The 15,454-nt window shown below is 50.2% G+C and overlaps 1 protein-coding gene across 3 annotated transcripts in view; it reads left to right on the top strand.

Annotated features, from left to right (window-relative positions):
* The window catches only part of LOC124712739 (pre-mRNA-splicing factor RBM22-like), a 48,118-nt gene that overhangs the window by 11,063 nt on the left and 21,601 nt on the right, over nt 1–15,454 (top strand). For all 3 annotated transcript variants that reach the window (XM_047242896.1, XM_047242895.1, XM_047242894.1), the window contains one exon: nt 6,321–6,374. In XM_047242896.1, coding sequence (XP_047098852.1) covers nt 6,321–6,374 — 54 coding nt within the window. The remainder of the gene's footprint in view (nt 1–6,320; nt 6,375–15,454) is intronic.

Here is a 15,454-nt window from a genome sequence, read left to right as displayed (position 1 = left end):
CCCGGGCAACAAACTTGCCAATAGACTGGCCAAACAGGCTATGCAGAAACCGTTTCTGGAGATGGGCACCTCTGAACCTGACCTGCATTCTGACTTATGCCACGGGGTTATTCGGCTTTGGGAGGCGGAATGGCATAACAGTACGCACAACAAACTGCATGTCATTAAGGAGACTACGAATGTGTGGAAGTCTTCCATGCGGGCCTCTCACAGGGAATCAGTTGTCCTCTGCTGGCTCCGCATAGGCCATGCTTGGGTGACCCACGGTAACCTCCGGTGCCGTGAAGACCCGCCTCAGTGTCAGTGTGGCGCCCGATTGACAGTGGCCCATATTCTGGTGCACTGTCCCACTTTGGCTGCCCAGCAACGAAATCTTGCGTTACCGGACTCGTTGCCACTCATTTTATCTGACTATGCCTCATTGGCTGATTTAGTTTTGTTTTATTCGTGAGGGTAGTTTTTATCCTGACAACGCCTCATTGGCTGATTTAGTTTTGTTTTATTCATGAGGGTAGTTTTTATCATTTGACCTAAATTTTAATACATGTCCTTTGTCCCTCTGTGTCCTCCACCCTAGTGCTTTTGGGATGGAGGTTTTAATGTGTTGCAGCGTGTTGCTTCTCCTTTTTATTCTCGTGGTCAGCCAGCCACTGTAATCTGCTTTCTTGAGTTACTGTCTTCTGTTTCTAACATATCTTTGTTTTCTTGTCCTCTTTTGTTCCTTTTAATGTTCATAGGCTTTCCTTAGTTCTTGTGGTTTTTCCATTTTGTGTTATGTCTCGTCTGTTTTATTCTCACACTTGTGACATTGTTTTATTAGGAACAAGGGACCGATGACTCATAGTTTGGTCCCTTCCCCCCTCTTTTTAAACCAACCAATCAACCTCCTGAATGTGAGTCCAGGGCATTAACAACACCTTAGCCACCTCGCTCAGTATATGTGTTTGAAATAAAACCACATGTACTTTGTCTGCAAAAGTATAATTGATATATTAACTAGAACATAATACTTTAACAATAATACAGAAAGGATAATCAACATACAGATGAGGCATTGAGTCGCAGGAAGGTACAAAGAAAAGACTGCTCAAATATTAAAGCTTTCTGACAAAGTCCTTCTTCTGCAGTAGAAAACACACACACTTTCACACAAGCACAGTGCTCTCTCCCCCCTCTCCCCCCTCTCCCCCCCTCTCCCCCCTCTCCCCCCTCTCCCCCCTCTCCCCCCTCTCCCCCCTCTCCCCCCTCTCCCCCCTCTCCCCCCTCTCCCCCCTCTCCCCCCTCTCCCCCCTCTCCCCCCTCTCCCCCCTCTCCCCCCTCTCCCCCCTCTCCCCCCTCTCCCCTCTCTCCCCTCTCTCCCCCCTCTCCCCCCTCGCCCCCCTCGCCCCCCTCGCCCCCCCTCGCCCCCCCTCGCCCCCCCTCGCCCCCCCTCGCCCCCCCTCTCCACCCCCTCGCACCCCTCGCCCCCCTCTCGCCCCCCCCTCACTCCCCCCCTCTCTCCCCCCTCACTCCCCCCCTCTCTCACCGCCCCTCTCTCCCCCCCTCTCTCTCACCCCTCTCTCCCCCCTCTCTCTCCCCCCTCCCCTCTCTCTACCCCCCTCTCTCCCCCCCTCTCTCAACCCCCCCTCTCCGCCCCCTCTCCTTTACCCCCCCTCTCCGCCCCTCTCCTTTGCCCCCCCTTCCGCCCCCCTCCGCCCCCTCTTCCCCCCTCTCTTCCCCCCACTCTCCCCCCCCTCTCCCCCCTCTTCCCCCCCACACTCTCCCCCCTCTCCCCCCCTCTTCCCCCCCACACTCTCCCCCCCTCTTCCCCCCCCCACTCTCTCCCCCTCTTCCCCCCACTCTCTCCCCCATCCCCCCACTCTCTCCCCCATCCCCCCACTCTCTCCCATCCCCCTCCCCCTCTTCCCCCCTCTCCCCTCCCCCTCTTCCCCCTCCCCCCTCTTCACCCCTCTTCACCCCTCTTCCCCCCTCTTCCCCCTCTTCCCCCTCTCCCTCCCTCTTCGCCCCTCTTCTCCCCCTCTTCCCCCTCTCCCCCCTCTTCCCCCCTCTCCCCCCTCTTCCCCCCTCTCCCCCCCCTCTCCCCCTCTCCCCCCTCCTCCCCCCTCGCCCCCCTCTCCCCCCCTCGCCCCCCCTCTCCACCCCCTCGCACCCCTCTCCCCCCTCTCGCCCCCCTCTCCCCCCCTCTCGCCCTCCCTCTCGCCCCCCCTCTCTCCCCCCCCTCTCTCCCCCCTCACTCCCCCCTCTCTCCCCCTCTCTCACCGCCCCTCTCTCCCCCCACTCTCTCCCCCCCTCTCTCTCCCCACTCTCTCCCCCCCTCTCTCTCCCCCCTCCCCTCTCTCTACCCCCCTCTCTAAACCCCCCCCTCTCCGCCCCCCTCTCCTTTACCCCCCCTCTCCGCCCCCCTCTCCTTTGCCCCCCCCTTCCGCCCCCCTCTCCCCCCCTCTTCCCCCCTCTCTTCCCCCCACTCTCCCCCCTCTTCCCCCCCACACTCTCCCCCCCTCTCTCCCCCTCTTCCCCCCCACTCTCTCCCCCATCCCCCCACTCACTCCCCCATCCCCCCACTCACTCCCCCATCCCCCCACTCACTCCCCCATCCCCCTCCCCCTCTTCCCCCCTCTCCCCTCCCCCTCTTCCCCCCTCCCCCCTCTTCCCCCCTCCCCCTCTTCCCCCCTCACCCCACCCCCTCAACCCCCCACCCCCCTCATCCCCCCTCCCCCCTCATCCCCCCTCCCCCCACTTCCCCCCACCCCCCCCTCAACCCCCCTCAACCCCCCTCCCCCCCCCACCATCCCCCCTCTTCCCCCCACTTCTCCCCCTCTTCACCCCCTCTCTCCCCCTCTTCTCCCCCTCTTCTCCCCCCTCTCCCACCCTCTTCCCCCCCTCTTCTCCCCCCTCTCCCACCCTCTTCCCCCCTCTTCCCCCCTCTCCCACCCTCTCTCTCACCCTCTCACCCCTCCTCTCCCCCTCTTCCCCACTCTCGCCACCCCTCTCCCCCTCTTTCCCCCCACTTCTCCCCTCTCTCTACCCCCTCTCCACCCCCCTCTCTCTCCCCCCCTCTCCACCCCTCTCTCTCCCCCCCTCTCCCCCCTCTCACCCCCCCTCTCACCCCCCCCTCTCACCCCCCCTCTCCCCCCTCTCTCCCCCCCTCTCTCCCCCCCCTCTCCCCCCCTCTCTCCCCCCCTCTCTCCCCCCCTCTCTCCCCCCTCTCCCCCCCTCTCTCCCCCCCTCTCTCCCCCCTCTCCGCCCTCTCTCCCCCTCTCCCCCCTCTCAACCCCCCCTCTCTGCCCCCCTCTCCCCCCTCTCTCAACTCCCCCTCTCTGCCCCCCTCTCCTCCCTCTCTCAACCCCCCCTCTCTGCCCCCCTCTCCGCCCCCCCTCTTCCCCCTCTCTTCCCCCCCACTCTCCCCCCCTCTTCCCCCTCTCTTCCCCCCCACTCTCCCCCCCTCTTCCCCCTCTCTTCCCCCCCACTCTCCCCCCCCTCTTCCCCCACACTCTCCCCCTCTTCCCCCCACTCTCCCCCCCTCTTCCCCCCACTCTCTCCCCCCTCTTCCCCCACTCTCCCCCATCCCCCTCTCCCCCCACTCTCTCCCCCCCTCTTCCCCCACTCTCCCCCATCCTCCTCGTCTCCCCCCTCTTCCCCGTCTCCCCCCTCTTCCCCGTCTCCCCCCTCTTCCCCGTCTCCCCCCTCTTCCCCGTCTCCCCCCTCTTCCCCGTCTCCCCCCTCTTCCCCGTCTCCCCCCTCTTCCCCGTCTCCCCCCCTCTTCCCCGTCTCCCCCCTCTTCCCCCTCTTCCCCCTCTTCCCCGTCTCCCCCCTCTTCCCCCTCTTCCCCCTCTTCCCCCCTCTTCCCCCTCTTCCCCCCTCTTCCCCCTCTCCCTCCCTCTTCCCCCCACTCTCTCCCCCCCTCTTTCCCCCACTCTCTTCCCCCCACTCTCTCCCCCCCTCTTCCCCCCCACTCTCTCCCCCCCCCTCTTCCCCCCCACTCTCTCCCCCTCTCCCCCCCCACACTCTCCCCCTCTCCCCCCCACACTCTCCCCCCTCTTACCCCCACTCTCTCCCCCTCTTCCCCCACTCTCCCCCATCCCCCTCTCCCCCCACTCTCTCCCCCCCACTCTCCCCCATCCCCCTCTCCCCCCACTCTCTCCCCCATCCCCCTCTCCCCCCACTCTCTCCCCCATCCCCCTCTCCCCTCCTCCTCTTCTCCCCTCCCCCTCTTCCCCCCTCCCCCCTCTTCACCCCTCTTCCCCGTCTCCCCCCTCTTCCCCGTCTCCCCCCCTCTTCCCCGTCTCCCCCTCTTCCCCGTCTCCCCCCTCTTCCCCCGTCTCCCCCCCTCTTCCCCGTCTCCCCCCCTCTTACCCGTCTCCCCCCTCTTACCCGTCTCCCCCCTCTTACCCGTCTCCCCCCTCTTACCCGTCTCCCCCCTCTTACCCGTCTCCCCCCTCTTACCCGTCTCCCCCCTCTTCCCCGTCTCCCCCCTCTTCCCCGTCTCCCCCCTCTTCCCCGTCTCCCCCCCTCTTCCCCGTCTCCCCCCTCTTCCCCGTCTCCCCCCCTCTTCCCCGTCTCCCCCCTCTTCCCCCGTCTCCCCCCCTCTTCCCCGTCTCCCCCCTCTTCCCCGTCTCCCCCCTCTTCCCCGTCTCCCCCCTCTTCCCGTCTCCCCCCTCTTCCCCGTCTCCCCCCTCTTCCCCGTCTCCCCCCCTCTTCCCCGTCTCCCCCCTCTTCCCCGTCTCCCCCCTCTTCCCCGTCTCCCCCCTCTTCCCCGTCTCCCCCCTCTTCCCCGTCTCCCCCCTCTTCCCCGTCTCCCCCCTCTTCCCCGTCTCCCCCCTCTTCCCCGTCTCCCCCCTCTTCCCCGTCTCCCCCCTCTTCCCGTCTCCCCCTCTTCCCCGTCTCCCCCCTCTTCCCCCCTCTTCTCCCCCCTCTTCCCCCCTCTTCTCCCCCCTCTTCCCCCCTCTTCTCCCCCCTCTTCCCCCCTCTCTCCCCCCTCTTCCCCCCTCTTCTCCCCCTCTTCCCCCCTCTTCTCCCCCCTCTTCCCCCTCTCTCCCCCCTCTTCCCCCCTCTTCTCCCCCCTCTTCCCCCCTCTTCTCCCCCCTCTTCCCCCCCTCTTCTCCCCCCTCTTCCCCCCTCTTCTCCCCCCTCTTCCCCCCTCTTCTCCCCCCTCTTCCCCCCTCTTCTCCCCCCTCTTCCCCCCTCTTCTCCCCCCTCTTCCCCCCTCTTCTCCCCCCTCTTCCCCCCTCTTCTCCCCCCTCTTCCCCCTCTTCTCCCCCCTCTTCCCCCCTCTTCTCCCCCCTCTTCCCCCCTCTTCTCCCCCCTCTTCCCCCCTCTTCTCCCCCCTCTTCCCCCCTCTTCTCCCCCCTCTTCCCCCCTCTTCTCCCCCCTCTTCCCCCCTCTTCTCCCCCCTCTTCCCCCCTCTTCTCCCCCTCTTCCCCCCTCTTCTCCCCCCTCTTCCCCCCTCTTCTCCCCCCTCTTCCCCCCTCTTCTCCCCCCTCTTCCCCCCCTCTTCTCCCCCCTCTTCCCCCCTCTTCTCCCCCCTCTTCCCCCCTCTTCTCCCCCCTCTTCTCCCCCCTCTTCTCCCCCCTCTTCCCCCCTCTTCTCCCCCCTCTTCTCCCCTCTTCTCCCCCTCTTCCCCCCCTCTTCTCCCCCCTCTTCCCCCCTCTCCCCCCTCTTCCCCCCTCTCCCCCCTCTCCCACCATCTCCCCCCTCTCCCACCATCTCCCCCCTCCCCACCCTCTCCCACCCTCTCTCTCACCCTCTCACCCCTCCTCTCCCCCTCTTCCCCCCTCTCGCCACCCTTCTCCCCCCTCTTTCCCCCACTTCTCCCCTCTTTCCCCCATCTCCCCTCCCCCTCTCTCTTCCCCCCTCTCCCCTCCCCCTCTTCCCCCCCTCTCCCCTCCCCCTCTCCTCCCCCTCTCCTCCCCCTCTCCACCCCTCTCCCCCCCTCTCCTCCCCCCTCTCCCCCCTCTCCTCCCCCCTCTCCCCCCTCTCCTCCCCCCTCTCCCCCCCTCTCCCCCCCTCTCCCCCCTCTCCCCCCCTCTCCCCCCCTCTCCCCCCCTCTCCCCCCCCTCTCCTCCCCCCTCTCCTCCCCCCTCTCCTCCCCCCTCTCCTCCCCCCTCTCCTCCCCCCTCTCCTCCCCCCTCTCCTCCCTCTCCCCCTGCCCCCTCTCACCCCCCTCTCCCTCACGCAAGTGGCCAGCATCTATTTTGTATGTATTTCTACACACTTGCACTTGTTGTCACATTAAGTATTAATCAGATAGTTCTGTTGTAAATGAATTTCTGTAATCAGTGAGCTGTTGACATTATTTTTGATGCAGTTCTTGTGGTTTGCAGGACTTCCCTATCCTGTGCCAGACATGTTTGGGTGATAATCCATACATTAGAATGGTGAGTATACAGTGTCATTGACTTGCTGCATTAATCTCTCTACGTGCACTTTTATTGTAACCATTTTGTATTGATTGTAGTCTTCCTGTTCTTCTGTTTTAACATTGCTATTGTTTGTTAAAAATTCATCATCATTAGTATGGCAAAAGCTGTTATTGATGACCTTTTTTGCTCTCATTTTTTCTTTCTTCCTCTTTTGTTTCAGTTTGTCGCCCTAGCAGCAATAAGTTTCAGATATTTTAATTCTGTCAATGCTGACAGCATGCTGTGAATACTGTGCATAGAGATCTTAAATATGATTATGCCAGGCTAGAAGTTCTCAGTTTCTCATTAAAACAGTCAAAAGGAAACATGCCTCTCTCAACTGACTTCTGAATAAATTTATCAAATGAACTTGATGTTATCATGCAGAAAATCTCCATTCACTTGTAGGCTCATTTATGATTCAAACAAAAACATACTTCAGTTATAGGTTATACATACATACATACATACATAAAAACTGAGATTTCTTGATATCAGTTTTAATTGATGTGAAAAGAAAAGACCATTTTCAAAAGCAGTGTTGGATCACTGTGATAGAATGCACTAAAGTGTAAGTAATAAATAGTAAGTCACATGTGCAGCAAAAATACTGATATGAAGACATCCACTTATATTAATTTTTTATTATTCATACTCTAACATGTTATATTACACGCAGTCAGATATGGTGCACCCAGAAAAGTAAAATGTATTGTACAGTTTACTTGAGATATACACTGCACTGCAGTTCATCTTTACCATTTCAAGGTATTTTGCATTGACCAAATTTGTCATCTGTTGTGACCGTCAAATGAAGCATCAAGATCTGCTTCATGGGACGGAATTGACTGAAAAAATTCCTGGACCACCTCTAGACACAGTGACTGGCAAAGCAGGTTGTTTTCTCTATATACAGGGTGATCATGGAGCCTCAGCAAAAATAGTATCCACTTTTCAATAGTCACAATGTGGAATATGTGAGTGAATAGGAACTGAGTATTGCCCTGGTTAAAAATAGGCCTAAAACTCTGCCACAAGAAATGTATTTTTGTTTATTTCATTTCCATGTCTAGTTCCCTAGAACTCAGTTGCGGAATCGATCTTCGTGGTCATGGAACAAGTCAGTACACGAAATAACACCAGAAAAGTTTATAATAAATGAAATAAAATCTAATGCACACAAGAAGTTGCTGGGAATATATTAGCATAATTATCAATATTACACAAAAATTTGCTTAAATTTTTTCCAGGATCTCCCCCACAAAATAGAAGATGAGAGATACAAGGAAATTCTTCAATTTAGATATGAAAATGCTAGGATTACTGCTAAGATATTTTATATTCTTGTGGTAGCACATTGAAAATTGATTCAGCAGAGTACTGTACGTCTTCCTGTACAAGAGGCGAAGACAACATGTGAACCCAAATGCAGACTGAATTTGTGCCTAATAATAACTGAGTGAAAGCTGCTAGTTCTTGGGAATAAGCTCATATTGTGGACAAAAAATGACATTAGAGAAAGTATTTAATGCTAGATCAGTGTGTGAACTCCCAGACTTCTGAACCTGAGTTGACATGAGGTTCATAAATTTACAACACATATTGCTCAAACTGCCGATTTCTGGGCCAAAAATACCCTTTGAGTGGAAAGAGCTACCCAAGAATATAATGCCATATGTCAAAAGCAAATGAAAATAAGCGAAGTAGACTAATTTTCATGTTGGACTATCACTTATTGCAGATACTGTACTAATGGCAAATATAGCAGCATTCAGATTTTGAACCAAGTCCTGAACATGGGGTTTCCACGACAGCATTCCACCTATCTGAATATATAGGAATGTGGATTGTTCACACTTGTTAATAACATGCCCAGTCTGTGTAATCAAAATGTCAGTTTTAGCTGAATCCTGTGTTAGAAACTATAAAAACAGGGTCTTATTATGATTTAGCTTTGATTTATTTCCTTTAATTCATGAAGTGTACTATTTGATACATTACCTATTTTGCACTAATATCTCTCACTACCAAGTTAGTGTCGTCAAACAGAAATATTTTAGGATCACCTGACATATTAGAAGACATATGAAACAGTAGTATATTTTGTGATCAACACAACCAAACACTGTAGATAAATCAAAGATGCGTAATGTTCACAGCCTTCAGTTTAGCCCATTCAGAAGCGGAGTTGTAAAACCACTTCCAAAACCAAACTGTGCATTTGACAGAATGAAATGAAAGAGGAAGCCGCCTTGTAGAATTTTGCACAGAGCATAACTTAACCATAGCTAACACGTGTTTCACGAATCATGGAAGAAGGTTGTATACATGGAAGAACCCTGGAGACACTAGAAGATTTCAGATAGGTTATATAATGGTAAGACAGAGATTTAGGAACCAGGTTTTAAATTGTAAGACATTTCCAGGGCCAGATGTGGACTCTGGCTATGAACTGTTGATTAAAACTGAAGAAACTGCAAAAAGGTGGGAGTTTAAGGAGATGGGACCTGGGTAAACTGAAAGAACCAGAGGTTCTCAGTAGGGGTAAGATAGATAAGACATACAGGAAAATGAAAGAAGCCTTTGGAGAAAAGAGAAGCAATTGCATGAATATCAAGAGCTCAGATGGAAACCCAGTTCTAAGCAAAGAAGGGAAAGCTGAAAGGTGGAAGGAGTATATAGAGGGTCTATACAAGTGCAATGTACTTGAGGACAATATTATGGAAATAGAAGAGGATGTAGCTGAAGATGAAATGGGAGATATGATATGCGTGAAGAGTTTGACAGAGCACTGAAAGACCTAAGTCAAAACAAGGCCCCGGGAGTAGACAATATTCCATTAGAGCTACTGACAGCCTTGGGAGAGCCAGCCCTGCAAAACTCTACCATCTGGTGAGCAAGATGTATGAGACAGGCGAAATACCCTCAGACTTCAAGAAGAATATAATAATCCCAATCCCAAAGAAAGCAGGTGTTGACAGATGTGAAAATTACTGAACTATCAGTTTAATAAGTCACGACCGCAAAATACTAACGCAAATTCTTTACAGACGAATGGAAAAACTGGTAGAAGCCGACCTCAGGGAATATCAGTTTGGATTCCGTAGAAATGTTGGAACATGTGAGGCAATACTGACCCTACGACTTACCTTAGAAGATAGATTAAGGAAAGGCAAATCTACATTTCTAGCATTTGTAGACTTGGAGAAAGCTTTTGACAATGTTGACTGGAATACCCGCTTTCAAATTCTGAACGTGGCAGTGGTCAAATACAGGGAGCAAAAGGCCATGTACAATTTTTACAGAAACCAGATGGCAGTTACAAGAGACGAGGGGCATGAAAGAGAAGCAGTGGTTGGGAAGGAAGTCAGACAGGATTGTAGCCTCTCCCCAATGTTATTCAATCTGTATATTGAGCAAGCAGTAAAGGAAACAAAAGAAAAATTTGGAGTAGGTATTAAAATCCGTGGAGAAGAAATAACTTTGAGGTTCGCCGATGTCAGAGACAGCAAAGGACTTGGAATGGACAGTGTCTTGGAAGGAGGATATAAGATGAACATCAACAAAAGCAAAATGAGGATAATGGAATGTACTTGAATTAACTCGGATGGTGCTGAGAGAATTGGATTAGGTAATGAGACACTTAAAGTAGTAGATAAGTTTTGCTTTTTGGGGAGCAAAATAACTGATGGTGGTCGAAGTAGAGAGGATATAAAATGTCGACTGGCAGTGGCAAGGAAAGTGTTTCTGAAGAAGAGAAATTTGTTAACATCAAGTATAGATTTAAGTGTCAGAAAGTCGTTTCTGAAAGTATTTGTATGGATTGTAGCCACGTATGGAAATGAAACATGGACGATAAATATTTTGGACAAGAAGAGAATAGAAGCTTTTGAAATGTGGTGCTACAGAAGAACATTGAAGATTAGATGGGTAGATCACATAACTAATGAGGAGGTGGCATTGACTAGAATTGGGGAGAAGAAAAATTTGTGGCAGAGCTTGACTAGAAGAGGGAATCAGCTGGTAGGACATGTTCTGAGGCATCAAGGGATCACCAATTTAGTATTGGAGGGTAAAAATTGTAGAGGGAGACCAAGAGATGAATACACTAAGCAGATTCAGAAGCATGTAGGTTGCAGTAGGTACTGGGAGATGAAGCAGCTTGCACAGGATAGAGTAGCATGGAGAGCTGCATCAAACCAGTCTCTGGACTGAAGACGACAACAACAACATTTGACAGCAAATTGTGTGGTCTTAAATGATCAATTACCCGTATGTATAGAACTTTTTCATAACTTTTGCAAACACTGATGGGATAGTATTAGGTCTAAAATGGTCTATTTTGTGCCTTTCTCCTTTTATATAAACCAGTTTCACTATGGGATACTATAATCATTCGGGGAACTGACCATTCCTAAAACAAAAATTACTGATGTGGCTGAGTACAGGGCTAACATAAACGGCACAGTGTTTTAGTATCCTGCTGACTACGCCATCATATCTGTGAAACTTGTTAGAAGATCATGAAGCTGTATTTCAGCTAGCAGACTTAGAAAGCCAGTTTCTAAGATGGGTATATGATTCCCTGTGGAAACTCAGTTTTTATTTGATTCACCTATTCAGAAAGTGATGATTGATAAATAATTTATGTATGTCTGAGTTATTAGTAACAAAAACAGCTTTACTACATATTGGCTTTATGTCTTCGACATTGTACTACCAGCTAGACAGTTTCTTCATGACTGACCGTATTGCTTTAAATTTATCCAGAGAATAAGCTATTCTGTTTGCATACCACATGATTATTGCCTCCATAATGACTTTTTTAAGCACATTACATGAACCTCTGTAATGGGCTATTGCAACTCAGTTTTGATTATTTCTAATGTTTTGATATAATTCCTATGTTGTCTACATTATACTTTTATCACATTAGTCAGCCACCCAGGTTGCTTGTTAGTTCTAGTACCCTGTTTTAAATGTACTAATAGAGGGAAAGTATCATATTTATCATCTGTGTCGCAGGCACTGTAAATATCTTGCCATTCTTGTTCTTTAATGAGGTTTAAAAAAGTCTGTTGCTACTGGATTAACATTCTAAGTAGTTTGTGTGTGAATTTGAGTGCTCATGGGTGTGAGTTCACACGCTCCAAATTCCTTTTAATGTTAAAATTTTTGCATAATGGTCTGAAAGGCCATAAAATCTTTTAGTAATGGAATGCTGCTTTAGTAATGAAAATGGAACAAAAATGTTGTCAGTAGTTATGGTCCTGTTCACGCGCACTCTAGTTGGGATGATAGGAATTCAGGAAGTCTCCCAACATTCTTTTCCATGTACAATCTGTCTTCTTGTATACATCTGTCTTTTGCTCCATTCTCTTCTATATGTATAGAAGTTTAAGTCCCCTGCCACATTTCTGTGTGTATTTTCAGGCTAATCTCGGGAACTGCTGTAGTGATTTTGATAGGTGCTCTGTTTTACCAGCAAAGTTTGTGTATATAATTTATAAATATTTCATGCAAATGGGCTGAACTATGATGAATTAAAGTCCCCTGCCATTGTGAAAACCATGACATTGCATCTGATGATGAAGTTCAGAACTCCTTGAATTCAGCCATACGTATTATAAATTAAAAGTTCCATGCTGCATTTTTCTCTCTGTGAAGACTGATCTGAGGAAATACTGTACGGATTTTGATACGATGTTCACTAATAGATTGATTCGGATATTGTCACTCATAGTTCACTTCTCTGTGAGGGTTTCTCACACTGTGTTCATTGTTTCAATAGCATGGCTCGTATTTGTTTTTGTGCTGCTGTTATCACCATCTATTTGCAGGCGAGTGCAAGTCATTTCTGTCAAGTTGCTTATATTTGGTTTCATTATCCTAATGTCTCTCACAGCATGGCCTGTTGCTACATGATCAAGAGTATTGGCTTGACCTTCACTGCTCCCTCACTCCAAGACACCATTGTCATGATTGTGTGAACTATTGTCATTTGCTTTTCTGGGGTTCATGCATTTTGTGCTGCCCATGCACCGTCATGGATGAAGTCAGTGTTGTCCAGTATGGACATGAAGTGCTGTCTAATTGGAAGACTTGCTAGAGTCCGTGAGCCACACGAAATTACTATGAGATGCTTTCAGTAAGTAATGCAAAACTTTTTTTTCTCAGCCAGTTTTTGTTGAAAAAATTTGGAATTTGTTGTGGGACATCATTGAATATTCCCACTTCAGCCCCTATAGTTTAATGAAATTCTGATAGGCGGCAGCACTATACATAGCCTTCAAAATAGCATCTACAACAGAGGTGCGTTCCAAGCAGAGTTGTCATTGAGGGTTATATGTGGAAAACCAGAGCGTCACAGATATTCGCAGGTGCTTCAGAATGCCTGGAGTGAACAAAAGCATGATGAGTCATTGGCCGAGGCATCTGCCGTCATCCCAGCAAGTTTGTGCCAGCTGGCTGCACACAGCTATAACTTCTACAGTGTTGGAATATGTGGACAGCATGTTCGTCAACACAAAAATGCAAACCAATTTCTTTGTAATAATGCAAGGCCTCACACAAATCTGCACATCCGAGAGGAGCTCACGAAACTTTATTATACTGTTAGAATGTGGTGATTATTCTAGGAAGCCTAGAATTCTCAGGGAATTATATGTTACCTGGAAAAGTCAGGGAAATCTTGAGAATTTTATAAAATCTCAGGAAATTCTGCATTTTTAACGTAGCATTGAAATTGAATTTTATTGAGTTCAGTAACGCACAAATTTTAATATCTCCAAGTGTGTCAGTTATATGAATGTTGTGGTATGCTGCCTACCCCCCCCCCCCCCCTCCCCCCCACTGCTCACCATTAATTTATCACGAGCTTCTTGACACAATCTTCCTCTGCACACCTAAAATTCTCAGAGAATTTTTTTCCAAGTTTTAATAGCCACTGTTTGTTTTTTCTATATCACTGTACAGCTCAGACCTGGCACCTTCAGACTTCCATATGTTTGGCCCAATGGAAAATGTACTCCATGGGAAGCAGTATGTGGATGATGGGGAGGTTATTGATGCTGCAAGTTGTTAGCTCTGATGTGTACCAGTAGAGTGGTGAAATATGGGCCTTCCCAGAAAGGTCGCATATTGATGTCACATTGAACAGAGATTGTGTTGAAAAGACAAGGTTTTGTAGCCAAAAGAGTGGGGGATAACATGGTGTATTGGAATCCTGAATGCAACCAGTGTGCTTCAGAAAAGTGTTGCATTACTTATTGAGCATCCCTTGAATTAACAGGCTATGTACATATCTTCCCTTTTCGATTTAATGGAAAATCCAGCATGGTATAATAACAGTATTATGAAAAGGAAAGATTGCTGCTCTCCATGTAGTTGAGATGTTGAGGAGTCACAGACAGGAAAAACAGAGACTGCTAAACATGTGAGCTTTCAGCCAAATACCTTCTTCTAAAGTACACACAAATTTATGCAAGTATAAAACACACACACACACACACACACACACACACACACACACACACACACACACACACCTGTGTGTTTGTGTGACCAGTGTCTCTGGCCACTGAGATTGGACTGTGAGCAACTGCACATCACAGGAGAAGTAATCTCGGTGGTAGTGGTAAGGAGGAGGCTAGGGCAGGGAGTGGGAGATAGCAGGGTAGGGGTGAGGATGGTAAAATGCTGCTTGAGGGAGCAAACAGGTACGTGGTCACAGGGTAGGGCAGCTAGGTTCAGTCAGGAGATTAGAAAATGGGGGGGGGGGGGGGGTTGCAGAAAAGGGGAAAAGTGGAGGAGGGAAAAAGACTGTGGGTACTTTGGTGTAATAGAAGTCTGTGTAGTGCTGGAGTGGGTGCAGGGAACGAAATTTCCTCCTCATGGGAACGGAATTTCCTCCTCATACAAATTATCACATTCTTTTTGCATGCGGAGGGGCATTGATCCTCTGATATCCGCACTCTGGTGGAATTAACCGTAGGAATGCATCTCACAGCTCTCTGCTGATGGCTCTAAAGTCATGAATAGGATGGCACTCGGGAACGACATTCGTTGCTGAGAACATCTAGTGTTTTTTCAGCAGAGCTGATGGCCACTAACAGAGCCCTACATTTTAATGACCAAGCCTCCTGTGATTTTGTTTTAACGTGTAGTGACTCACTGAGTAGTCTCCAGGCCACTGATCATTGTTACTCTCGTCAACCTGGTGATATCTGCTGTTCATGACCTTCTGTCTTACCTTACACATACAGTCTGCTTGGTTATCTCTTTCTGGGCTCCAGGTTTTGTGGATACACAACAGAATGAACTCCCCAACCGTTTTGCACACCACGTTCATTTTGACAGTACCAAGTGTGACTTCGTGGGTGCAAATAAGACTCAGAGTTGGAACAACATATGGTGGGCTACGCCCCCCCCCCCCCCTCTCCCAATAAACTCTTACTATCAAGGAGACTATTGCTGCATGGCTCTCCTCCCTCCTGTTCCTTCCATAATGAATCTACCATCCTGTGCTGCCTCCTCATCAGTCATACCAGACAAACCTGTAGTTTTATTTTATGTACCAAGCAACACACACATTTTGATTGCAAGACTTTGCATACAGTAGCTTGTATTCAGGTCAAATGCCCCTTCTTTGTGGTCCTCTGTGCTAAGCATTGTCATCTGAATACTTTGCCTCTAGCACCTACCTCCAGCACCTGGAGGAACATTCCTGACACCACATCCATAAGTTGTCCAACCTCCTGACATCGTACTCCCGCCTCTGGGCACCACTATCCAACCCCTCTGCTACCCAAGTGTTCCTCCTTGTCCATCCCTCTTAGCATCTAGACCCTGCCTAACTGACCTTTTCAACTCGGCACATCACTCCACAACTCCCTACCAATTCTCTATCAAATCCAAAGTGGAAACATCCCTGTAACACTGTCGTTAACCTTTCCACCAAAACCTCAGCTCCACAGAAGTTTCAGTCCTATCCAAAGGCTCCACATTTAGCCCTACACCAGGTTTTCAACAAGTTCTGGAATCGGGGAATATCATGG

This window comes from Schistocerca piceifrons, chromosome 1, assembly GCF_021461385.2.
Source record: "Schistocerca piceifrons isolate TAMUIC-IGC-003096 chromosome 1, iqSchPice1.1, whole genome shotgun sequence".
Lineage (NCBI taxonomy): Eukaryota > Metazoa > Arthropoda > Insecta > Orthoptera > Acrididae > Schistocerca > Schistocerca piceifrons.
Note: the sequence above shows the minus strand (reverse complement) of the source record. Positions and strands in the feature narration are given on the sequence as shown.